The sequence below is a fragment of the Cyanistes caeruleus genome, chromosome 5 (genome assembly GCF_971803275.1).
Source record: "Cyanistes caeruleus chromosome 5, bCyaCae1.hap1.1, whole genome shotgun sequence".
In the NCBI taxonomy this organism is placed as follows: domain Eukaryota; kingdom Metazoa; phylum Chordata; class Aves; order Passeriformes; family Paridae; genus Cyanistes; species Cyanistes caeruleus.
The window spans coordinates 40,540,558-40,567,178 of NC_141705.1; the positions used below are offsets into that span (position 1 = coordinate 40,540,558).

Below are 26,621 nucleotides of genomic sequence, written 5' to 3' on the forward strand. Positions count from 1 at the left end.
CTCATCTCCTTCCCTACACCTCAGACTTACTAGGGACCAAGCAGCAGTACTGCTCGTGTCAGGTAGTATTATAATGTAAAGCTGTTTTCCTTCAACATCACCCACACAACAGCAATGCCATCTGTTGTCCTTCATCTGTCCTTCTAGAATCCTCATAACAAAACAGGGGGTTTGGAAGGAATGATAAACACTCCAATAAATTTTAGCTTCTGGGCACAGGATCAGCTTTCACAAGTAACCCACTGAGCAGAGACCCCTTCAGCACAGTTTATTCTTCTCTTGGTTCTCAGCTGAATCATCACCATCTCAAAATGAGCAGCAAAAAGACTACTGGCAAGCTGACAAAATCGGAATAACCACCAACCATCCAATTCTGGGATACCATACGAGTGCCAGTGACATTTCTGTAACAGATTGATGGGTTAAGCATGCAGAGGTTAGAAGCCTAAAAACACTGCAGAACTGCCACACTCCTCTTGCACTACAGCTACCACATTCTTAAATACAATACTGAGAATGAAGTGTGGTGGGTACAAGGTTCTTTGGTCAAGGGTAAATCTCAATACATTAATATTTCATGCTTCTCAAATCCTTAACATTAACTATATTTATCAAACACTGGAAACCCTGGTTCAGTATTAAACTCACAGAAGTCCTGGAATACCCTATCAAGTGGTTTTTTTTTCCTCTTTCTAGTAGTATTACTTCTATTAATTTCAAATTTTAGAAAAAGCTACCAAGAGTGCATCAGTAATAGCAAATTAAAAGAATTAGTAGTCTGGGCATATATGTGCTGTTGCAGTCAATGTATCAAAAATAGAAATCAGAATTTAATTAAATAACCCTAAGATCCTGAAAATCTTGTCTCTATTTCAGTCAAGCAAAAATCACATCACTGTATATTCATTGAGGGAGTAGTAAAATTGGCTCAGTTTTTCAAACATCAAGGATTCTGTTAAGGGCTAATTTGTAGCAATTTAAAGCCTAGAATACAAGGAAAAGAAAATATGCAAGACAATTGAAGAAAAACAAACTTCAAATAAGTTTAAAAAATTATACTTTAGTTTCCAGCACCAACATCATGATCTCAGAGTTCTTATGGTCTGAACACAGCCCCTAAATGTTTATGCAATTCTAGTTTAGAATTTAGAAATCATAGTTCCTAATGTTCATATTCTGAAATCATTCCTGTTATCTCTTGATATTTCATTGATTTTGCAGACAGCCTGTAAACTTATCAAGTACAAAAGCATTTTACAGATAAGCTTCAGGTCATGTTAGCAGCAGAATACAGAACACGAGACACCTCCCCTCACTTTTGCTGCTGGAGTAGTACCAGCAGCAATCATGACTGCAGGAAAAAGCAGCACATCTCACAGCATTTTCTAATCCTCTTATAAGCTACATGTTTCTTTACATATCACTGAGATCCCCTGGCCTTTGATAACTAAAAATGAAATTTCCCAAAAAGCTAACTTACTTCCTCTCACTAGAACATTTTTACTGTTTTGTTCGCTAAGCTGTTGAGTTTACGTCACTTGGAAATGAAGTACCAGCATTAAGCATCACTGATTAAAACCCTTGAGCCAGTATTCAGCAAGGGACTGCAATTATTTTGCAGGTGGAATAATGAACTTGAGATACTGAGGCACAGGATTTCCCTCGTTTCCTTAGTGCTTGGCTTCTAGTCACAATGAGTCTCACACTGCTCATTGTGCATACTGTGAATTCCATATTTAACTTACTTTTAACTTAGGCTACTTAACACAGCACATTGTCTCTGCTTTTTAGAGTTTCTCTTCTTCCTATGCCTTTATTAACTCATAGAATCATGAGCAAGTCAACACTATGTTAAGGAATTTAGAATTTTTTTTATTTCTTTTGATGTGTGGGGTTTTTGGTTGCTCAGATAGTTTTTGGTTTTTTAGAATTGTTGGGTATCAGCAGCTCTCAATTTCCGCTAGATTTTCAGCACGTCTGATGATCAGGCAGGAGTGTCAACAACTCAGTAATAATAGATAGCTTTAGTCTCTCAGTCTCAAAATAGCATTTTGGAAGAAGCTGACTTTCCTTTTCAGGTTCACATCTGCATTGTGACTATAAATGCCACATTCCAGTATGCACCATCAAAAAACACTCTGCAAACACTCCAACAGCACCACTACCTTTGGCCACTTTAGAATATAAACCAGAGCCATAACACTGAATATATTGTGAGGCCTGAAACTCTCTTACTTCATAAACTTGCAAAAAAATGCCCTAGTGTGCAATCTTCTACATCAACTATCCACGCTGACATGAAAAAAATTTAGCTACTTCATTACATATAGATGGTAGCCTTTCTGGTTTTGTGGGGTTTTTTGTTTTTTGGTGGTTTTTTTCTCTCTTCTTCACTCACTTTGAAATATGCTCTGCAATCCCCAGGCTTTGAAACCATAACAGAAAGATAGCAGGACATCTTCTATGTGCCAAGGATGCTCTCACTGCCATCTCTACAGGTCACTAAATGCATTCATGGCCATTCCTATGAAATTACCCAAATTTTGCCATTTATAAGCTCTTGGGGAAATCTGCAGCTAAATGCTGTCCTGCAGAACAGGAATTTAGCCAGAGTCTACCACAGATCCCTGGCAGGATGCCAGGCAAGTCACTTAAAATCAACCTTTCATATGATCATCAGGTTGTGAGTGCCTGAACTGGGCCAATAGAGAAAACTCAAGTAACAAAATCCATCTTTTGAATGCTTATTTAGACTTTTCTATGCTGTAGAATGACCATCTTAAGCTCTCAAAATTCTGCCCTTATGTTTTGCTGAAGACTTGCTTCAGCAGATCTACCTGAAAAATTAAGATAATGCCACCCCCACAATACCTTAATTAAATGCCTGAACACTGTCGTTACAAGCATCTTGAAAAGCCACCAAAGAGAATAATATTTATGCTTTTCTCTTCTGAGTAAGACTCGAATAGTACACCATAAACACAACCTGACCTCTTGAGCAATGAACCTACCCCAAAACATCAAAGAGCTGCTCATTACAAAGCTATCCATCTTGAGATATTGCAGAAGATATACGGTCGTGCAATTAAGGACTCTGTCATAATGCACTTATAAAGAGGTGAAGGACTATTTCTAATCACATGAAAAATCCACAATCCCTTTATTGGTTTCCATAGAGGAAAATTTTTTTCCAAATATGCAAATTAAAAGGAAAGGAATAATCAGAAGGGGTCAAACCAGAAATCTGGTTTCAATAAGTGCTAAAAATAAAGGTGCCTAACAACAAAAGAAGGTGATATGTATCAAGTCCAGAGCAATGTAATTCATCAAGATGAACAAAATCATTACCATCAGCAGCTGCAGCAGCCAACAGGTCACTCCTACTTAGACAGAGCTTTTTCATACATCTGTTTTATCCCCAGGTGTGTATATACAAATGAGCAAAAGCTTAGCAGCTGTAGCCATCTGATAGCAACACCACATCTCTTCTCCACAACTTGTTAGTGCTGTGTGATGCTCACTCAAAGTACAAATAACTGTATCCCGTTACATTTACTATATGAGTTAAGAAAAAACACTGATGATCTCTTCCAGTAACAGAAATTTTTTTCTAGTATAGTTCTAGATTTCTTAGGAAAGCATGCCAACAGGCACCCTTGCTACACATCAAACTAAAATAACCATATTTGAACAACCCCCGTTCAAGACTTTTCCTCAAAATATCACTCATTTCCTTCTCTTTCCTGGGATGGAGGGGACCCCTACCACATGGCTACAAATCTTTGTGAATTAAAATATGGTAAGAACAACCCAAAAATTTAACTTACTGCTTCCAATATTTTTTAGTAACTCAAGACAGGTCGAGCACATCAAAGACTGCAGCACCCATGATCACTAAAGAAGTGCCAGCAGTGAAACTTGTCCTTTTTTAGCAGACTTTACTTCAATTACACCTGAAGTAGAAACACACTTTCTTACAGGTTGTCCATAAGTCACTCCAATGTATTGTGCAACTCATAACATGTTAATGACGACACAGTCATGTAAGAACCATGCATCTCAAGTCCCCTTTTTATAAGTCATTATACCTGTCAATTTTTTCATTTTGTTTTTTCAGAGTAAAGTTCCTGCAAACAGCAGATACAAAGGAAAAAGAAAAATGAGATTGAAAGCTAACACATTACAAGGCCCAAGCCGACAATGGGAACCCTCTAGACCTTCATGTGATTTTTTTTCCACATAATAAACCAGGTATAAGATGCAATGTGTGAAGCTTTTCAAGAGATTGTTTGAACATCCACGAAGCAATGTTTTTTGAAACACTATTCATCCACCTAAAATTTAAGGTTAGGAAAAATATAATGAAAGCCCTACAAAGCTGGTTGAGAGGACTCTTATAATCAGCAAGGACACAGCCAAATAGAATGGGCCTACTGAAGATGCCCCATCCCTGGAAGTGTTCAAGGCCAGGCTGGATGGGGCTCTGATCAACCTGGACTAGGAGAAGGTGTCCCTGTCCACGCCAGAGGGGCTGGGAGAAGATGAACTTTAAGGACTCTTCCAACCCAAACCATTCTAAGATCCCTTTAATTACACAAAATCTGGTAAAGTGCATCAAATACAAGAACTAAGCTGAAGTATTTTTGCAACAATCCTGCTTTCATTTTTCTGCCATCTTTCACCCAGAGCATAATTTTACTCCCTATTAAACAGATGACAGTAGTTGTGTATCAAGGAACATCACCTTCAGATATGTGCTTGTAGCTTCAATCTGCTTCAACTTCTTCTTCGACTGCTTCAATCTCTTCCAATTTATGAAATATGAGGCATGTAAGACCAATACACTTGATTGATGCTGCTGACCTTATTTTCTATACTAAAAAAATCTAGGAAACACAAGATTTTACTCTTCCTCTCTCCATTTTCACCATGATTAAGACAATGACCAGTTTGCATACCACTTTCACAGAACAGTAGATTTAAACCATATCCCTCATTCCCTAACTAAACTAGTGGGAAATTAAGATTTAACAGCATTAAGCAAATTCATTCACAGAAATTTGTGAAACTTTGCACAGGAGATTCTTGTATTCAGTTCCAGATTGGAATTGAATTTTGCATTCTGTTCCAGCAAATCAAGCTGTGAGATTCTGGGTGGGGATGTCACAGAAGTAATTAAGTCTCTCTCCTTGAAGTAAGTTCAAGTCAGATATCAATAAAATATTTAGAATTCTGGGAACATACTAACATAAAAATAACTCATTACCAGAAATGATTAATTCAAGAAGTTTTCCTCTTAGGCTAAGTAATATAAAGTCTTATGCCTTGGAACTCCAAGCTTCCCCTCCCTCTATGAAAAATTTAAATCTTTCAGTCTTAACTTCCAAGGAAAATAATGTCTACCTGGTGAACAGGCATGAAAGTTTCATTGTCAAAGCTGTGGTTTTTGCTGAGCTAGTCTGTGTCATAACAGTTTAGTTTTAAAGTTCTATATAGTCTTTAAACTACGTCTTTTTTCATGCAAAATCTACAATTGCATGTCAGACACTATGATTTCTTTCTCTTGCATATATGTGGACATTTGTAAAGTCCTTTTTGACCTTTTCCCTTTTACTATTCCTACATTTTAGCCCAGTCTCCATTTTGGAGAGTGAAATTGATTGCTGCGATTTAAATAACTCAAAGTTATACAACTAGAATGTGACAGAGTTTATAAGGTAGAGTTCCAAAAAAGCTAATTTATTTTTCACCCTTTATCTATAAGCACTTATTTAATGTCAGTTAAACTTGTGCTACCAGAGTAAATCTAGAACTTTTCATTGACATTCTCTGGAGAGCAGAAAGAGCAGGAAAACCCAATACATAGGCAGCTTCTTCATTTTATTCCTATTTGCAAATTCAAAGTATCCTATTCTATTTCAGCTTCTTCAGTGCTTGAGTTTCAGGAGGAAAGAAGGTGGGTTTTGTTTGGGGTTTTTTTTAGATTAAGTTCTAAATATTTCACGAACACCAAACGGTTTGGTTACATCAACGCCCTTATAGTTAGAATGAAATTAACAAGGGAAAGGAACAAAACAGTCTACAATAAGAAACTGTGATATGTTGCTCCATGTGTAAGAAAAAAAAACATTGGAAACATTTTAAAACATTTCTAGATTACTTGCTGTAATTCTACACAATCAACATTTAATTCCTGCAAAAAAAGAAAAAATGTTCTTCCTTCAAAAAGTTCCTGCTATCACCTCTTCCCAGTATTTACAGTTCTTTAACTGTATGTGCTGAACTGCTCACATTCCCATGCACATTCTAAGACACAGTAGTCAAAGAACACATATTCATAAATATTCATATCTTCTGAAGAAACAAATTTTAAGATTGAAAACATTATTGAACCATTTAAAATCTAGCATGAAGATTTAAACATTTTAACTGAGCAATAAGGTTTCATACATTTTTATAGAACTTACAGAACCTTTTTGTCATGCAAAACCTAAATTTCTAATTCCTGATACCTGAGGCCTTGTTAAATAATGTTTGCTCTTCTGCTTATGGATGCATTTTTCCCAAACAATAAACACAGGCAGCCTATGGGATTAAAGCATGACAAAGGTGTAGCTGACTCATGGGATCAATTAGAAAGCATCAGTACTTATGCCTTTTGTTCGTTCCATGTTTTACTAACAGTTTCTGCATTTCAGCATAAGTGTATCACAGATGTTAAACGCCATGCTACAAGGCAACAGTACACGAGTGCCACACACTAGGCAGAATAAATCTATTCTTATCATCACCTACAATTATATCACTTGTTATACAGCTTACATATTGCTTTAAAGTTTCAACAAATGCATAATGATTTTAACTGAATGCTCAAAGCTTCCTGCCCAACCAAAGTATGCCAGCATTTTTTCAGTAAATTTTTAACATTAAAAAGCACCTACAGAGTTGCCTTTTCTAAGCTAAACACAATTTCAAAGACAGCCACCGACATTAACGCCACCTCAGGTACAGCTTTCCCTCCAAACCCGCTGTTAAACCCACAAGCAGGAAAGCCAGTGAGCAGGACGACAAGCAGTTTCAATCTCCATGCAGTTTGCCCATGACAGGTTATTGACAGAACAAACAGAATTTGCAATACTTACTGAGTGTTTCTCCTGCTGGCCCATAACTCCATGGTTAGCTGGGATTGCAAGTGGTTTCATAATGAAGAAACATAAGCTGAACTGAATTTACACATCATGTACCAATTTCTTATGGATGGCAAGTCACCCTCTACAGCATTAAATTAAAAAGAGGCGGAGGGGGTGAAACCAAGCTGGAGCTAAAAGTGTCACTACTGGTAAGCTCAAAACCCCCCTCGCACTTGTAGTGCAGAGCAGCAATCCGAATGACAGCGTTAGTCTCCATTTTTGCAACACTGAAAGTCTAAGCATGTCAGGACGTAGAGAGCCTGATGAAACCCTACATATCCAGCATCCATTCAAGGGAACAAAACCATTCCCTGAGCCTGAGGAATGGGAAAAAAAAAAATAAAAAAGGACGGAAAAAAAAGCTAAAATGGCTGACTGCACAGAGACTCCCTGAAAAAGGCTTAATACAGTATTATATTGGTCAGGGTGCAGGAACCAGCCTCCAGCACTCAGCCAAGCATTGTTAATACTCCTGTTTCATTTGCAATCACACACTCACAAATGCAGCCTCCCCCCTCCTGCCACCACTACCCTCCACTCCCCCAAAATCAGGGCAGCGCACTCGAATAGGGACCTCCTCCCCTGGCTGCTAATGATGCTGACAGAGTAGTGACCAGTGATCTCTGTTCCACTCAGCTAACCAAGTTTGCACAATTAATCTCAGCAGCATGACATTGATGGACATTTAATTTTATGATGCCTGCTCCTCACAGTCAAGACAAGCACTTCTACCGCCCAAAGAGCCAGCAACAAAAATACAACACAGTTACACACACAAAAACCCAGAGAATCATGAGTCTGAATGCAATACGCCAATATAATTACGTTATTGTGCTTACTTTGGAAGACCATGGCTGCAGGCAGTTGGCATAGCAACGCACAAGGAAAGCCATTTCCTGGGTAGAAAGAATGCTTCCTTTTCTAAATAAAAAATTCCTCTTAGGATACAAACGGCATTGCTGCTTCCTGCAGAAAGCAAAGACACTGAAGTCTGTCTCTTAACCTGCACACAGGCACACTCAATGCAGTTCGAGTGATGTAAGTGGATTTCTCTCTCTCTCTTCTCCCTCCCTCTCTCCCTTTATCCACCGAAATACTCGAGTCAAATGGAAGACACATTCCTAGAGGCTCGCCCCCTCTGATACTTAACTGTTTCACTCATTAAGGTAGAGATGGACAATGCAGATAAAACAGCAAGCTCCTGCCTGTGGCTGGTATCAGCCTCGGAAGATCAAGGCATCCCCAGAGGGGAGGGATCCGTTTGCTGCTGGCTCCTAAGAATATCACTGAAGTCAGGGTGGGAATGAGGACCCACGTTTACCTCGACAAATCCTCAGCCGAACATGACTTTTCAAGAAAATAATGCTAGAGAAGAGACATCACCTCCCTTCCCCCCCACACTGCCCCCACCCAAAAGAGAGCTGCTGCAGAGCTGTAAACATTTTTATCACGTATTTACAAACAGTGCACTTGATGAGCTCTCTCAGATTTTCAGCAGCTTCGTCCTTTCACAGGCCAGAGACATCCATCCACAGGGTGTGGAAGGTACACATCCAGACACCTTTAACATACCATTTCAAGCCTCTCTGAATGGAGCTCCTGCTTCTCCTTATACACTGAATACACAAATTCTACTAAAAACACATGGGTATACAGACTGTGGAAGAGGTTGACATAAATATGGCATTTATAATTCTCCCTTCAGAATGTACTTGTACCTTAAACTCAGAAATATCCCCCGTCACTCCCATTTATGCTACACCCCTTCCCAAGCTGTATTAGTAAAATCACACTGCAGAGGAGATGAAATGCAACAGGGATGTGCTCAAGAAACAAATCTTCAGCCCCATATAATGCACCTCCTTAAGTGCCACAGGTTTGTACCACTTGACACAGGAGCAGCCAAGCAAGGCACATGACACACTTCCATAGAGCTTCAACTTCAGTACAGTTCTCTGTACCATCTTTACAACATATTCTTCAAAATCAGAAACCATCTGGCCTTTCAATAACTTCAAAGCTTTTTTTTTTTTTTTTTTTTTTCCCAGCAAGGACAATAGAAGAAAATACTTAGCAGTTGTTACACAGGCAAAATACACAGGAAAAAACTGCATACTACAGAATACTATGTCATACAATCTGCAGCTGCCTTCCCCCAAATTAACATGTACACTGACAATGAGTTTAGTTTGTTACTCATTGATTTCCTTCACTCCTGGCAATGATTGCTAGCAAATGAGGCTTTAAAATTAGTGGAAATGAATTCTAGTAATGGCAGAGAAAATCCTGAAATAATCCAGTCTATTTTTTTGCAGAATTCCTTAATGGACACAGTTTCATATACAACACTTTTTTAATTCAATGTATTTACATTTATGTGAATTTAATGACACTAACACCCTTGGTCTTCAGTATATTCTAAAATGTAAGTTATTCTTTAAATTACTCAATTACAACAATTACTTTAGAATTTTGAAAGTCTTTGCTATGTGCTAATGCAACTAACATGATTTTACAACATTAGGTTATGCTTAAGCCTTGTAAAACAGTTTAATGCTCAGCACAATCAATTTTCTGATGAAGTGCTGATTAGAAGTTATGAACTCTATGAAGCTTAGGCAAACCCCCTCTAGTACAAAATTTAAAGATACTACTTGTTAACAAAGCAATTAAAACCCTCCTCAGTTTGATTGGGTGGCCTTGTGGTTAACACCATGAGCAGAATTTGAGTACTTAATGCTCATGTCAGGGAAAAAATGAAGTTTTGACGAAACAGAAATATCTCCCCAGTGCAGGAAAGCAGCACATGACTTTCTGAAGTCCGTCACACACCCAACTATCAACATGCATCCTTTTCTGCATCACTTAGTATTTCCAGCTAAAATCCAGCATAGGTTTCTGTACTGTAAGCCTTCACAAGTAACATGAAATCATGATTAAACCCATCAAAATAGTGAAACACAAAACTTTCATAGAACATTGCCATGAAACACTTCCTTACTACTTGTGCTGGTCACCACTATACACCCTCTACTCATCTGTTAGTAAATTAGGCCAATACTTCATACATGAATGCAAAACTTTCTATTAACCTAACCAAGTTTAATTGATGTTCACATGCATCAGACCGACAAAAACTTTGTGGTTTCCAAACTAGAAAAATGAGCCTCTTTACATTCAAAATGTGAAAAGTGACATTTATGAAATTAGGTGAAGAAAACACCACTCACAGATAATTTGTGAGTCAAAATGGGTTTTTTCCCTCCTCAACTCCCACCATTTCCAGGTATGGTGCGATTGTACATAGTGCCCATTTTCAAGTCAGAAAATACTTACATATAATTTATTTTCATAAAAAAGAATTAAAGCAGAAGTCCAGTGAATTGTTACAGGTTATAGTGAAAAATTATTGGAATTTAAATCAGTGTAAGACATGAGAACAATATATTGTGGAAAGTTTCTATCATAAACAAGTACAAATACATCACAGAAAACAAACCTTCAACTTTCTGTTCATGGGTTTTTCAAAATCCATGTAAGAACTCCTTGCTTAGACTTGAAAGTTTGGGGAAAAAAAAAAAAGGCAAGACAGTTTTGCAAATGTCTTTGGGCTATTAAAGTGAAGTGTTAATAAACCTGACATGCAATAATTGCACATGATGAGCCATTCCTGGCTGCTTTCAAAATACTGTATTTATAAAAAAAAAAAATCTAGTGTCCCTTTATGAGTCACAGAAAAGAACATTAAAAAGCCATTTCAAAAGTTACTACAAATGCATGGACATCCTAGGACTAGCCCATAGGATTAGAGATTCTAAGCAGACATTGGTAGAGATCTCAGCAGCATCTGACTGTAGTCTCTCAACTATTTTACATTCTAGAACACCATCTCACATAGATATCATTCTCCTAAGTAATGCCAACAATGCCTGGAGTATTAAACCTTTTTAGGTTAATGACAAATGCTGCAACAACAGATTACCTCAATTCCTCAATTTCTAGCAGCTACCTTAACTCACAAGTATTTACAGAAGTACTTAAATTTTTATACTGATTACATACACAGAGACCATTCTTTTCCTGAAGTGCCTCAAAATCAGAAATTATCAGCACATTTTCCCCTTCCCTTTAAACACAATGTAAAGTTCCTTTCCTAATCATTTCCTTCATGTTCAAATACTTAGTCAAAAACCAACAGAACACTCTAAGGTCACCAAATTTACTGCCACTGCAGGACTCCAGTAGCTAGAAAAAACACTCACAGTGAAGGGACAATTACACAGATATTACACAGCTGTGTAGGTGGAATAACAGACAGCTAAATTGAAGAGTGCAAGAATGCAGTACATAATTTTAAGGAAGATAAGGCAGAGCTGTCGTCTCTTTCCCCCATCCTCCTCACTTGGAAAGAAGTGGAAGTTTAAAACTTAAATTTAAGCTCAGGGCTATTGGACACAATACTGCTAAGCTCCCAGGAGCATGCTTCTGAATTTTATAATGCTGGTGTTCTCTGCCTCCTACTACCCTTACCAGAGAGATTACTATGTAACAATCTGTTGCTCCCATCAGATTCAAAAACACCAACTGAAACCACCAAAAACCCAGTACAGTAATTCACTCAAAATGCTATGATACACTTTAATGTCCCATACAATACATAAGTCTTATTCTAAAGTATTCAGACAAATTTACTGCCAACAATTTAAATCTCTGGGTCCGTATGACCTGATTTCAAGCGAGTTCCTATTTATCAGCATAAAGCAGATGTGGGACAGTCTAGGCATACCTAACCCTACTAGTATTTTCTCAAGAACTTTGAGAACTTTAAATAAATAAAAGAAAATTACCAAACGTACTCTAAGGTACTAAAATATCACTCTGGCCAAAACACATAAAGTAGTAGTATTCACCACATTATTTTTTTTGAATTCACAAGGCTGTGGCAGTGCCACCACTATAATGATGCTCACTGCAAAACTGGTGACACCAAAGCAAGACTTACAGTGGAGTGGTGTGTGCTGTCTTGATAACACATTTACTAATGTGACAGACCATTTGAACAAATGCCCTTCTGTTGAACTGCTCCTGCAGATGAATCTATAACCCAGATCTTTAAAATAACGACAAGCCCACAGCAGTCAGGCTGGTGCCTCAGCTGGGTGGATGTGCTGTAGCCTGCCCATCTTCCCTCTGACAGCAAACTCATTTGTCACCTTGCGTGCTCAGCTCTGCTTTCAGTACAGCAAACTTTTTATTTGCATGCCATCCATCTTAATTGTCATCCAATTCTCTTACGTTCAACTACTATGTTAGAACAGATATGAAGAAAACCTATGTTTGGTCACTCATCCAAAATGTGACAAGATATCCTATTTCCAGAATATCTAAATTAGCTTGTAGAACTGAATTCAGCAAAGGCTCACCACAGCACCAGAGCACAGAAACTTTTCTCTGGGCTCCATAATTATTTATGCTCTTTATCTAGTAATGCTTTCAGGGAAAATAAATAAATAAATAAACATGTTCCTGCTAGGTCAAAATCATATACAACATGTACATCTGTGAAGCCACTTTATGTGATGTTTATGTTTATGTTTATGTTTAACTTATTTACCTGTGATTTTTACACAAAACAAAGCACTCATTCTTACACAAGCCTAAAGTTGAACAAGTATCAACATGGCTTTAAAACTATACATTATCATTATTAAGTGTTAAACATTAGGGATAAAATTTGCAATATTAATGACTTCAGTTGGCAGATTAGTTTCATTTCCTTAACAGTTTCAGTACTTCAGAAGTGGAAAAAATGTATTATGTCAGGATAGATGGAAGTTTTTTCCCCAACATTTACAAAATTTTCTCATGTCAGTGTAATGACCAGATTTAATAATAGCATATTCATTACATTGGAGAAGATGAGAATATGTTTTCTGGTTTTTTTTTTGCTTTGGGGAAAAAAGCATGCAAAACAGCAAAAACACTTTTAAGGTCAAGAGCCATGATGGCAAGCATATAGGAGTAGCAAGTTGTCTTTACCAGATCTGAACAGCACTTTGACGTCCAGAACTGCTGGGGACAAGGTTCACTACTGAGATACAAATTGGCCCACTGTCTTGGAGGAAAAACAAACTAATAAAATATCCACAGAAACTCCCACATATCATCCTGTCCCTACCAATTTCACAGCAGGAATCCAGAGACAAGTCCTTCACTTATACGAGTCAACCCTAAAATTTCACATTCTTTGCTGTAGAACAACGTAGGAAAACTTTAAAGAAGGTGGATGATTGCAAACCTCTTCCATGTGTACCCAACTGCTTCAGTGTTAAAAGGTAAAAACAAAACTCAGCAATTTTTCTGAGGTCAATCAATTGTCCAAATTCTATGTTGTTATGGTCAGTAGCAGCCCCATTGAAATATGTTACCTGAAATATGCTGACATATTTGCATTACAAGGATGATTGTTGTGGCACAGAAGTGCACGTACCTGAGACCAACCAAGGCAGGGGAACAATTATTTAATATCTCAATATGAAATATTAATTAATTGAAAACAAACAAACTCCAGATTTTTCAGTCTCCTATAAATGCTAGCTGGTTTTCTATTGGTATTTGCTGTTTATTTCTTCATTGGGTGACTTCAGCAGTAGTGGAGGGGCAGAATTTTCGTTCTAAGCCAATACAATATGCTTTCTAATAGTATCTTATTTAGAAGCTTTAAGGGAGAATCTGAAATTCTGTTTAAGGTGTAGTCATATACAGGGCCAGCAGAAAATCACCAGAATATCTGTTCATCTCTTTTGATGTGTACTTGGACATCTCCCAGAGTAACTTACTACTTATCTCTGGTGTTTTGAGGAAGTTTAACTTGGAAAGAGCTGGTTGCTGTTACAGAGAATTTTCACTCACTTCAGTTGTCTGTTGGAAGGAAATAACTCTTGTTTTTGTCTCCAGTCGTAGTCTCATGCCAAGAGACTCTCTGAAGAGCCTTCTCCAGGGGTTTCAAATTAAAACCAACACTGAAGAGTTTACCAGTGTAAGATCTTTTTCTTTTGGGAGAACTCTCTTCCTTGTTCCCCTGCATATCCTCTCTTGTGTAATGCACCATGCACTAACATATCCTGAGAGCTTTGTGCCCTGCCTCTAGCAACTGTACAGAAATAATTTATACAGACCTTTTATCAGTAATAAACCCCATGCAATTTCACATGTTCTTTACTTTTAACATAATTATCAAGCAAAATGAGCAAAATTGGTTTTATATAGGAAAAAAGTCAAACCACGAGATTATAATCCTCAAATAAAGAGGACTTAATATAAAATTCTAAGAAATGCCCTTTCCCTTTTCTCTTCCTCAATCAAATAAATCAGGAAGCCAACTACCATCACTTTTTGGACGTTTCATTTCGCAAACATAACACTACATTTGTTCCTTGTAATTACAAGATCAGCTACCTAGATATAAAATTGTTAAAGAAAAATAGGAAGAAGTGCATCTACCAGACTGAGTCTTGCTTATAATTTGGTTCTATGCTGTTTTGCATTCCAAGACTGGTGTCAGAATTTTTACTTTTAAGTGAGGTCTTTTGTGCACCACAGATCATTTGAAGACTTTAAAACCAGTTAGCTGCAGGCCTTTATAATTTCCAAATTACAGTGTTCAAGAGTAATACATAATTTAGATGTAAAAGGAGGAAAAGTAAAATATTTTACATTTTAGCACATCCACACACACATGAATATAAAATAATGCAAAACAGAATGAGAACACAATCTGTATAGGTTTTCTGCCAGCCACACCTGCCAGCTGTTCCAGCTGCATGTCAAAACTTCTACTGTCTGAAAATTCAAATATAATTTGAATATACTCAAACCTAAAGCCCAGCTCCCAATACGCATTACACATATAACAGAATACTAACACTTTAACTAGACCATAACATTAAAAAAGGAAAGTTTTTTTCATGAGAAAAGCATTAAAAAAATCTTTCCATCAAAAAAGTATAAATACAAGAAATCTAAAAAATGCTTTAAAAGTATGTCTACACAACAGGGTGGTGAAAGACAGGGAAAGGGTTCACACACAAACCTTTTGGCAAATTCAAGCTAACTATCTTAGGACTTGTTAGCTCTCCTGTACTGAACTGTCACCCAATGAAGGATGCAAGTAAATGTAAATGCCACTGATAATGCACATCTACCCAATAAAGTTGAAAAGGGTTTACCCATCACACATTTGACACACTCCAGCACCTCAATGTCCATTTCGTGGTGAGAGACCCAAAACTTGGCAGGGGATTCCAGGAATGGCCTCACCAGTTCTGAGTACAAGGTGACAATCACTGATGATCCAGCCCAGAATGCCATTTGTCTTCGTGGAACTTGGAACATTACATTTTCCCCATGTTTCAATTCTATACTTTCTTAGTTGCTTAGGATATTTTAACTACTAAATTTGTTACTTTTTTTTTTAGAGCCTTGAAATTCACTCAGCAAAATGACAATTTGTAATTAGTCAAGGCAGATACAAGCCTTTATTAAAAGTACTCAGAAACAACTAATAAAACTAATAATGTCATCTTTTAGTCACCATGTCAAGTTCAGGTTACGTAACAGTGGCTCAGATGCTTGGGAAAAAAATGAACTGACAGCTTCTTTCCATCTCTTAGTGGGCAAATAATTGCATCACTACTATCGCTCATGATACTCGTCTGTACCGAAACGCCAGCATTAAAAGGATCTGTATTGGCAATCCACAAATACAGTATGGCAGATCCCATTTCCCCATATGTACTTTACATACCAACAGCATTTCTAACTGAACAACCCCATGTTAACGAGGATATCCTTTCACACATGTATATATTTGCTTTTTTAATTTTCCTCAGCTTTAATCACAGAATCTGCTGAGTTGGAAGGGACCCACAAGGATCATCAAGTCCAAATGGTAGAAATTCAATATTTTTATTTAGTTACATTGTGCAACAATCAATTTAGAAAAGAATTACAAAAAAAAATATTCTTCTGCTGCAGTAACAACTTTCTGCTTTGATGACATACCTCACATTTAGTTTTATACCCTACATCTCAGAAAAACAATCCTTTATGTAAGATAAAAGAGCACATCACAAATCAGTAGCGGCAATAAAATCATGTCACTCTGGAAAATCTATGCTATTATTAAACAAAGTTTTACATATGTGTGGTCATAAAGTATTGGCAACTCTACAAGCTATAAACAGGACCTAGTGTCATTAACATGTAAAAAAAATACCAAAAACCTCAGAAATATTACTGACACTTCAGTTGCAGTAAATACTGCACAGCTTCAATGTTTCTCTTTGAGTTTCCAAATCTAATCAAAATTACAAATCCAGTTATGACATCAATGTGAGCCCTTCCAAAGGGAATGGAAGAACAGTAAATCCCAATGGATATAAGAATTCTGCAGTAAGGATGATGTAATTTACAAAAATAGACAACCTCTGACAGAAGCTGCAAGTTGAGTAAATAACACACTGCATGTCATTAATTTTGCATTAGCTTGCCAGTAGTCATTACTAAAAGGATGATGAAGTAACAATTTCGCTTTGCTTTGGGTGCTACAAAAAATAAAATTATAGCATTGCTCATATATTAATAATATTACAAAACTTTATACATAACTTGAAACAGTAACAGTCCCTTAAAACACGGATGAAGGAAGGAAGCAGTGAGGCTAAAAAGGTGGTGTTTTGCCAGAACACACAGAACACAGTGATGGGAATTACTTATTGCCATTATAACATTACCAGTGGATGTTCCCATAAAGAAACATCCAACTTCCATTAAAAAAATGGTTACTGTGAGCCGCCCAAATCATCTCAAGCATTAAATTTCGCATTTAAGGTAAAATCATCCCACAGTTTTTGTAGTGTCTCACTTCAAAACGCACCTAACACGTATAAACACGGTCACACTCCTCAGGAATTAACGTTACTGGATGTGTTCAAATATAAAGACTATGTATATCTATTAAGTATTTTGTATTACTTCCCATTATGATGTAAACACCAAGCTCATTTGAAATCATGAACGGATCATCACCATCATGGAATAATAAAAGCAGCTGCTTTTGAAATTACACACTGGATTTTGTAGACAAAGAAAAGCAACTTAACAAATATCCTTCCTGGTAAAAGTACACTTGCACTTGGCAGCACTAAGAATTAGCCCCTTTCCTTTATTAATGGCACAACCAATGTATTTTATTTTTCAACATGAACACTAGAAATGTTAAATTATTTTATACTGTTTTGTTATTAATAGAGACAAATTTGTTTGGGCAAACAAGCATGCATTATTTATGCTAATGTGTTTAAAACTTTGCATACCACGCTCCTTCTCATCAGCAATATTCTGCAAATTTAGGTGCATACACCATTATGTTTTTCTGCTGACATTACTTAAATTAATTTGTGTCATAACCAGGAACAGACTGAGTTCAGTTCAACTTTTATTTATGTGAGGCAACCTTCTTGCTTTCATTTTACATAAACCACAGAGCAGCTTCCTTCCTCTTCACATTTTTCTTGTATCTGGGGAAAAATCGGTTACCAAAATTTTATCTATTTAAATAGATCCAGGTACCATAACTCATACAAGCCTCTAAAGCCAAAACCCTCAAACATCCTGTGCTCCAAACATTTCTGACAACCAAAGTATATTTGTCCCCACTTGTTTCCCTGGGCACTTTTTTCCTTTGTAAATACACTTGCAACACTTCTAAGGTCAAAGATGCTTAAAAGATTGTTTTTTCCTCCAACCTCTCCACATCCTTTACAGCTTTTCACAAAGTCAAGCTTCCACTGTGTCCACCACACCTTCTTGCCCACTATCAAATAGTTTTATCTTGTCCTATCAAACAGTTTGCTTAGACATGGTTCTTTCTTCCTGAAGGCAAGCTTTTCTTGTGTTCTTGTTAATGTGAATACTCATGATTGAGTCTGTTGTTTATTTCTTGTTTTGTTAAGTGATCTTGTATTAGATATTCTTGATATTTCTAAAAATCATCAGGAACATTAAAAGCTGCAGCTTGAAAGATTGACAGTGTTCTTTTGAACAGATTTCTTGTAGATGGGTATCTGGCAACTGTTTCTTTCTGATTCAAACTAATTTAAAACAACCGAAATGCCACAAGACAACTAAGTACTTTATGATACTGACATCAATTTACTGTGTAAAATATAATGCACTAACATGAACACAGTTTATCAAGCTACATCACAGTACTGCAAAGTCCACAATGTTGAAAAGCAACATTTATTGTTGAGTATTGTTGAGTTCTTCATGATCATATGTAGTGTGGTTCATAGAAGGACATGCAGCAACATGTATTTTACAACATATGACATAAGCACACATGCAGAGAAGCAATGGTATTTTGCTGGTTTTTAACATTAAACCTCATCCCATATTATACTGGACTTCTGTAACAAAGTGCTAAAAATTGAATCAATTTCTTAGAATTTGCATCTACTCTGCTAACAACCAGAAAATACTGCATGTCAACTTATAAACTTCAACATCACTTCAGTAGCCACACACTGAATAAAGGAAAATGACCAGGGTTTTGCATCAAATTCAGGCAGAAAGAAATAATGTGGCTTTTTTTTTTTTTTTAAATCCTTCCTAAATGTAGCAATATGATATACAAAGCTTTTATAATGTCCTTTTGCAGACAAAAGGAAGGCGAAGACAAATTTGTTTCATAAAACAGAACAATCGGAACATAAATTTTCAATCCAGGTATTTCAGATTCTTGGCAGACAATGGGAATCCAAACCTTATCAGGAAAAAAGAAGGCTGCTGTGCCAGTGCTTTGCACTATTAGTTTTAAGAGAAGTTAGAGGCAGGAAGAAAGTTTTCTACAATTTGCTAGTAAATGAGTAGGCTCTTGTCCTTTTCTAAAAATAGCGCACACACACACACAAGCTAGAAAAAACTCTATGCTTATTTTTTCAGGGAGTCATGTCTGCAGATCAGATTTGACTCAGCAACATTAGACATGGTATAATTTCCAGCCCTCCTCTCATTCACATTTTCAGTCAGCTCCTTCAGATAAAATCCATAAGGAATACTTGTCTGCACTAAACACATCTCACAAAGCTCTACAGCCGTGTGTGAGGATAAAATTGTTACATGCCTGTAGCTGGGGTAGAAGCCGGGGTTATTGATGGCTCCGTGCCCACCGCTCTTCTCTTTCCAACACCGGATAAACGGATTGTCACCCCACGTGAATCTCAAGCTGAATGGGATAAGGAAGGCTACTAAAGGCAGAGAGCCCTTCTGCAGTGATTTCAGCAGCTGGCTATAGAAAGACTGGCTGAGAATGCACTGGCAGCAAATTCTGTAAGCCTGTTAACTAATTCAAATCTAGAGAGATTCACACAGAGTAAAACACCACACACCATCTTTCTGTTCAGGGCTATCTGCAGGTGCTTCAGCACTATTCTTACAGGCCTACCTGCATCTCTTTAAATATATCCCAGTAAGATTTGATACTCTGCCTTTAGAATGTAAAGCCTATAGTATAGCCTAGTAAAAGCCCACATCTCAGTTTACACAGAGACACAGACTATCACAAACCAGGGAGGTACAAATCACTACTTGTAATCTCTGTGCCACTGAAAAACAGCACCTAATTTTGTACAAAGTGATTTTTCCTTTATGAACTTGTGCCAGTTTATGCCAAATATTCCATACGTTATACACAGAATAACCAGCTCAGCAACACTCAGATCAAGCATGACTAATTCTTCACAGATGCACTGAAGCAGCCATAAATTTACTGGCAGTAAGATACTACAAGAAAGTCTACCCTTTTTTAAAATCGTTCCACAGATGACTATTCACTTTTAAAGAATTTAAACAAAACAAAACAAACAAACAAACCAAACAAAACAAAAAAAAAACCCAACCCCAAACAACAGTCTAAAGCAAAAGTAAAACCATGTAGGCTCCCAGGAGAATGGGTTCACACTTGTTTCAGTCAAATCATTCTAAACAAAGGCTTTGTACTGAAAATATGATGTAGCCTTAAGTATAGGTAGACACAGAATGAAAATCCACATTTAGAGGAGTTAAAATCCTATTTATGCTATTAAGTAAGGAGGCATTAACACTAATCTAGTTAAAGATGTTTCTGACACATGAGAAGCACAAGCAAACATTTTCTAGATTCAAGTGAGAGAAGTTGAAACTTACTGGCTTTTTCTTTTTCTGAAAAATAAATTATCAATTTCACCCAACTATAAAAAGGTAGTAAGAAAGGATGGAATTTTATCTGTGTGATAAACCGCATTTATTTTATTTCCATGTACTACAAAGTTTCCATTTTCCTTACCCTAGAAATCACCAACACTTGTTCCAAAAGTAACATGTCTAAGTATGATACTCAACATTTAATTTCACTTCAAATGATCTTTTGAACATTAGGATAAGTTATAGAATACTACGAAGTATTTCAAATTCCTACCATAATTTGAGAAGTAAATTATCACTCAAACACAGTATTTTAGTAACCACAGGTCACGTAGGATCATGCCACTGAAAAAACTGGGGAGCACTAATCTGAAGGTAAGGAACTGAGTTCCTAGAAGAAGTGTACTATACATTTTGAAAAAAGAGAACATTTCAGCCCAGAAATCACTTGGCTATGATACTGGAAACATATTGAAATTTGAACCCTCCAAGTGTCTTAAATAAATGAATTTAACAATATGACACAGGAGGAACTTGTAAAATAAATGCATTTCATGACAAAAAAATACCCCGGGAATTGACAAAAGCAATGTTTGAAGGGAAAACTTTTAACCTAAAAAAACTAAATAGTCTTAATTTGTCTTAATTTGTTTTCATCTCTAACACAAGAGATTTCTCAAGCATAAAAGTGGGGACATTTAACAATTTGGTAACACATTCTTATCAAACACTGTATCTGATGGATGCTCAGTATTTATTTATTTTGGCATGAACAAGTGCAACTGCAAATGCCACTTAAGTTTAAAAGATGCCACTCAAATCTTCAGATCATTTTGAGTGCATCTGAGGTCTGATAACAGGAAAAACTTCCAAAACTTACTTTGTTTGGTTTGGTACCATTCCAAGATATTTGACTTATGTGGGTACCTTCTTCTCCCTAGCTTGGCAAAGCTGTGTTTCAGATAATGGTCATTTAAATACACTTTGCCTACAAAATATGTAGCCTCTTATACTTAGTTATACTGAGTCAGTAGAAAACATCAGAATGGAAGACAAGCAAGAAACACCATGGCAAAGCCTTTTTTAGTTTCTTTACTGCTCATCCTGTCACACTCCATTTCCCCATTTTACTGACATACAGGTACTAAATGGTGACAGGGGGTCAATTTTTTAAGTTAAAATCAAAGATTAAGTCCTCTGTTTCACAAAGGACATACTTGAGTAAAGTGTCTGCCAAGCACTGAATATGTGATGTGCACCCTTTGTTTATGGTTCTCATTTCCTACACATCACAGGATGTGCAAACAAGGAAGGTCAATCAAGCTGGGCAAGAGACATTGTGCTGTTGGTAAATTTCACCCTTAGGTAAGTATTTTTGTATCACACTGAGATTGCTGAACTGTCAAAGCAAAGTCAATTTTAGTCATCATGTCGCATCAGTATTTATGATATCACACCGCAAACCCACAAATAAACTGTTAGTGGACCATACACAGTAAGTTACAATACCTGAGGTTTAGTGCATTCCTGTGAGCCAAAATGAAATGAATGCCATATAGGAGGAAAGGAAAAGATGAACATTATCAGACATGCCATAGTACATTCCACCACTATGAAGATAATGTTAAAATCATGTTAATGAGGGTCCACCAACCCATACAAGTTGGCTCTACTGCAGAAAGCCATGCTGCAACTGAGAGCACTGCATTTAAATTTTAATTCTTGGAAAGCACACCATGCACCTGCATTTCATTTCTACATCTCACTCTATGCTTTTATGATATAGAAAAGTTTCTTCAGAAAATACTGTTTGAACCTTCTGAAGAAAAGCATTCAGAGGCTACTGCTAATAAAGCATAATTATTTATCAACAACCTAAATATTTTTACATGCTAATTCTACAGATTTATGGTAAAACAGAATAAAATTACACATTATGAAGATTTCGAGGCTACTATCAAAGCAGCTTTATTACTTTAAGTCTCATATACATAACACCTAAACTAGAACACATGCACATGAAAGAGCAAACTTGAAAAAAATTATATCATATTAAAGCTTTTTCAATTTAACTTAATGCTTCCATCTTTTTTATCAAAAATTAAAGAATAGAAACAAAGACAACACCCTGACAGATGCTGACCAAAGAATGGATGGGCAACAAGTCCACAAGATATGTGCTATAATATGTTTTGAATTCCTATATGAATACAAAAAAATCCTGCTTTTTTTCAGTCAATTTTTCAAAAAATTAAGACCAATAAAATGAGGTCAAAGGACATAAAATAGGAAGAGTGAAAAGACAACGCAGCCTATAACATGTATGGTTAAAGCAACTGAAGTAACACTGCTAGAAGTGAATGAGAGAACAATGTCTACAAGATCACCAAATACTGTAAAAATAGGGGGAAATGGACCAGCATGAAGAGTCTTAACTATATTTTAAAACCTGTTTGAGCTTATTTGACTCTATTTGCCTTGAAAAAAATAATAAAGCCAGTTAGATGCATTATATTACACTTTGAAAGGCAACATTTGACTGTAACTATTGTAAATTTTACAGTTTATTTGGCAATCTCTTCCATCTTCATATGAAATCTCACTTGCAATGGATTTCCCAGCACATACACAAAACCATTATGAACTTGCACAACAGAATAGCACAGGATGGACTTTTGCTTTTAGTACCAGTTAAGCTTCCAAAAACTCATCAGGTACACCGAAAGTGAAATTTATACAACAGGCAAGGACTTACGGATGCAAATGGCACTGTGTAACCTAAATATTGCACTTCTAGAGTTAGGCACAAATCACACTACCACTGTTTGCTAAGCACAACACACACACCTAAATAATATGAACGAAAGTAAATCTTTCTGTAATTCCTACAAAGTACAATAGCACTTTTATTTATTTATTTTTTTTTGCAAGAAAGGCCAGTAAAATATTTTATCTTCAAACCAAGTGAACTGGCTCAATTCGCCTTAAATTTAGAGCAAATCAAAACTGCACTGAAAATTAAACCATTGAAAGCTGTTGTATAAACAAAACCAAACTGTTGGCATAAAATGTAATTATTCAAGTCATGAGGAAAAGCCTGTATAATTAACAGATGTAATCAAACATCTACACACTTATAGACACACACATTGAATATACAGCGAACTGGCAAACAAGTCAAGGAATAAGGGTAAGGAAGGAAAAATTGAAAAAGCTAACAATTGCAGTGTACCAAAGACAGCATTTAAAAAACACTAAAGCTCTCATCCTGCAAATTTTTATGTATATGGCTTACACCATACAAAATTCAGCCTATGGAACTCAATGAGATTAAATATGCACAAAGTGATTTATGCCCATGCCTTTATGGTTCTACCAGATTTAGGGCTTAAACAAATAAATGAGAGCCAAAGACAAACAGCTTTTCCACTATTTCGCTCACAGTTGGAATCAATACAAAACAAACATATTAATCTAGTGGAGCTTTTCTCAGTTTAAAAGCCATATAAAATATTTTGTAGAATAAGTTTTAATTATTAGTTTATTTTCATCTCAAGAGAAAGTCTGGAAACATATGTAGATTCCCTCACCCCCAAAAGCAATCAAGTAAAATGACCAAATGATTTCCTCTATGATGGGCCAACTATATAGCTCACTAAAATCCAAGTATAAAGGGCAAATACCAGAAGATGTTAATTCAAATTTTACATTTAAGTTCTCAATTCCAAAGAGAAATCACAGATTTAACCCAATTTGGTGTACTACTATGCAGCACAGTCCTCTCCAGGCAACACCTGTTATCACATATGTGAACGAGTGCTTCACTAACTGACCTTCTAACACAGTACACAAAACTAATTCTACTGCAACTAAATAGCAAAAGGAAATGAAAACAGAATTTCCTTAATAATTACTCATAATCAGAACATTAAAAATTTATACATGACATTCACAGTCATAAGAAACGTACTTTCAACTCTGAACTAAGATGCAAGCTGCACACATCCACGTACTGATGGAGCCACATTCACAGTTATTTTGAAGGGAAACCTCCCCACAGAAGCACACATGAAAGATACCAGCAAGTTTAGCCATTTTGACTGTTATTTTCACTATTTTGACTGTTATTTTCACTGTGAACCATAAATCCAGACAGCTTACCGTATGGTAGCCTCTAGGTAGAGGTGGCTTCCCCACAGGATAAGGGTCAACAGTATCAATAATTGTTTGTCGCTCCCCTTTCTGGTTGATTTTCCTGAACCTTCTTCTAGATTGCCTGTGAGATGCTTGACGCTGGAAATACTCCTCATTTTCTTCCATGTAATCAACCTACAACAGATGCAAGAGAGTACGTCTTTCCCCATGTGTCTTTCCCCATCAGAGAGAAAAATGCTTCTTGTTTGAAACAGAAGAAATCCTATTTTCAAAAAACAGCAGCCAGCTTTGAATTTCCTGTATTTTCAGCACTAAGTGAAAAAACTTCAGCACTACTAAAAAAAAATAAAAAAATAGAACATTAGTATGAAAAGGATCACTGAATGCGATCACTTTCCAAAAATGACGGAAGAAAAATTCTCCCTTCCACACCCCTTTCTCACACTTGCAGAAATACAAACATTGCACCATCAATAAATTACAGAAAGAAAATTGGTAGAAGAGAACACTTGCCTGTTTCCCTATTGACATTTATTCAGCATCTTACCTAACCAATCTATAGTAAAAGCTTCACTCTTCAGGCAGGACTGGCTTTATTATTTCAAATATTTTGAAGGCATAAAAGGATTTCTAGTAGACTGGATTTATGTGTAAAAAACCACTTCAAAACAACAAAAGGGAGAATAAAAAATACCTATTAGAAATATCCTAGTATAAAATTTGTCTTCTCAGTTTCACTGTCTATAGAATTTGAAGACCACTTTACTACACAACAGTATGCTGCCATGAAAGTATCTGAACTAATAATTCTGGTTTGCCTGAAAGACAATGATCTTTTTGCAGAAATTTGGCTGAAAATCAACATCTCTTCTGTGTTCACTCTACTAATAGAAACCTTACTCGAGTTATTTGAGACTAACAAGGAAATGAAGAAAAAAATCACATATATCCCTATACAGCATTGGCTATAGAGGGAGACTCAACCAATTCCCGTTATTCAATTCCATCCCTCAGAATGAGAGATGTGTGAAAAAGACAGACATTCACACTGGTACAACCAGTGAAATTGTATACTTCTTGAGAACAAAACTGGGACAACAAACTTGTTTCCCAGATGGTGAGATCCGAGTTACACAAACTGGTAACAAACAAGTACAATCCTAAAGTAACACCGCATTTTCCCGAGTTTCCGTAAGTTTTACAGAAACTATTACTTTTAAGGAAATAAATGGTTAGTGCCACAGTCTATATTTAAGCTATCTATATGGCTTAGCTAATTGTCTTGCCTATATTATGAACTGATCTCTATCTCTGTGACAGAGAGAAAAAAAATAAATTAGCCCATTGATTTTGCATTTGTTCAGATGATGCGCCCTGAGGTGACAACTGAAACTTATAAGCCTGTGAACCCTCAGTGACAATGTTATACCACTGGACTGCAGAAGATGCTGCTAACAAAATACCCTCACCTTCACCCAGGAAGATTGGCAGAATTTAAAAACCTTCAAATTTATTGTTAAAAACCTGAGATGGTTGAGATTAAAATTAATTCAAACATTAATTACTTAAACTAACCTGACACTAATACTTTAAAGCACCTATGTTTACCAATAATAATAAAGCTGCTTAAAAAAAAAAAACACAAGCCACTCTAGCAGGAAAAAACTTTACTTTTACAAGAAATCTGAAAAAGTAAATGTGATAACAATATAAATTATAGGTATGACATTTTCTATTTATAAAAAGATCATGTTGAAACCAGAAAATCATAAGTCTTATTGGTAGTTGAAGTGTTAAAAGCTGGTCTGTAAAATTTGAAACAAACTGACTGAAAATATTCTTACCACAATCATTTCAGATGGCTCTAAAACAATGCATTCACATCCACGTCTGAAGCTGCCGGCAGAACGCTTGCCAAAACTGAAAAACAAAAATATTTCAGTTAGAAAAGGAATCAGAGCTGTAACAGAATTCATAAGCATATTTACACCTTATCCAGATATTGTAAAGCAGAAAAAAAAATGTACATAC

The 26,621-nt window shown here is 36.3% G+C and overlaps 1 protein-coding gene across 39 annotated transcripts in view; it reads right to left on the minus strand.

Moving 5' to 3' along the window:
• RAPGEF2 (Rap guanine nucleotide exchange factor 2) overlaps positions 1-26,621 on the minus strand; it is a 181,900-nt gene that overhangs the window by 62,131 nt on the left and 93,148 nt on the right. For 20 of the 39 annotated variants that reach the window (XM_086887896.1, XM_086887884.1, XM_086887885.1 and 17 more), the window contains 2 exons: positions 26,435-26,510; positions 24,597-24,764 (listed from right to left, as the gene is read on the minus strand). In XM_086887896.1, coding sequence (XP_086744022.1) covers positions 24,597-24,764; positions 26,435-26,510 — 244 coding nt within the window. Of the gene's footprint in view, positions 1-7,142; positions 7,741-8,029; positions 8,108-21,944; positions 21,963-24,596; positions 24,765-26,434; positions 26,511-26,621 lie in introns of those variants that run through there. The other 19 variants (XR_015286523.1, XR_015286524.1, XM_086887887.1 and 16 more) reach the window with 5 other exon arrangements.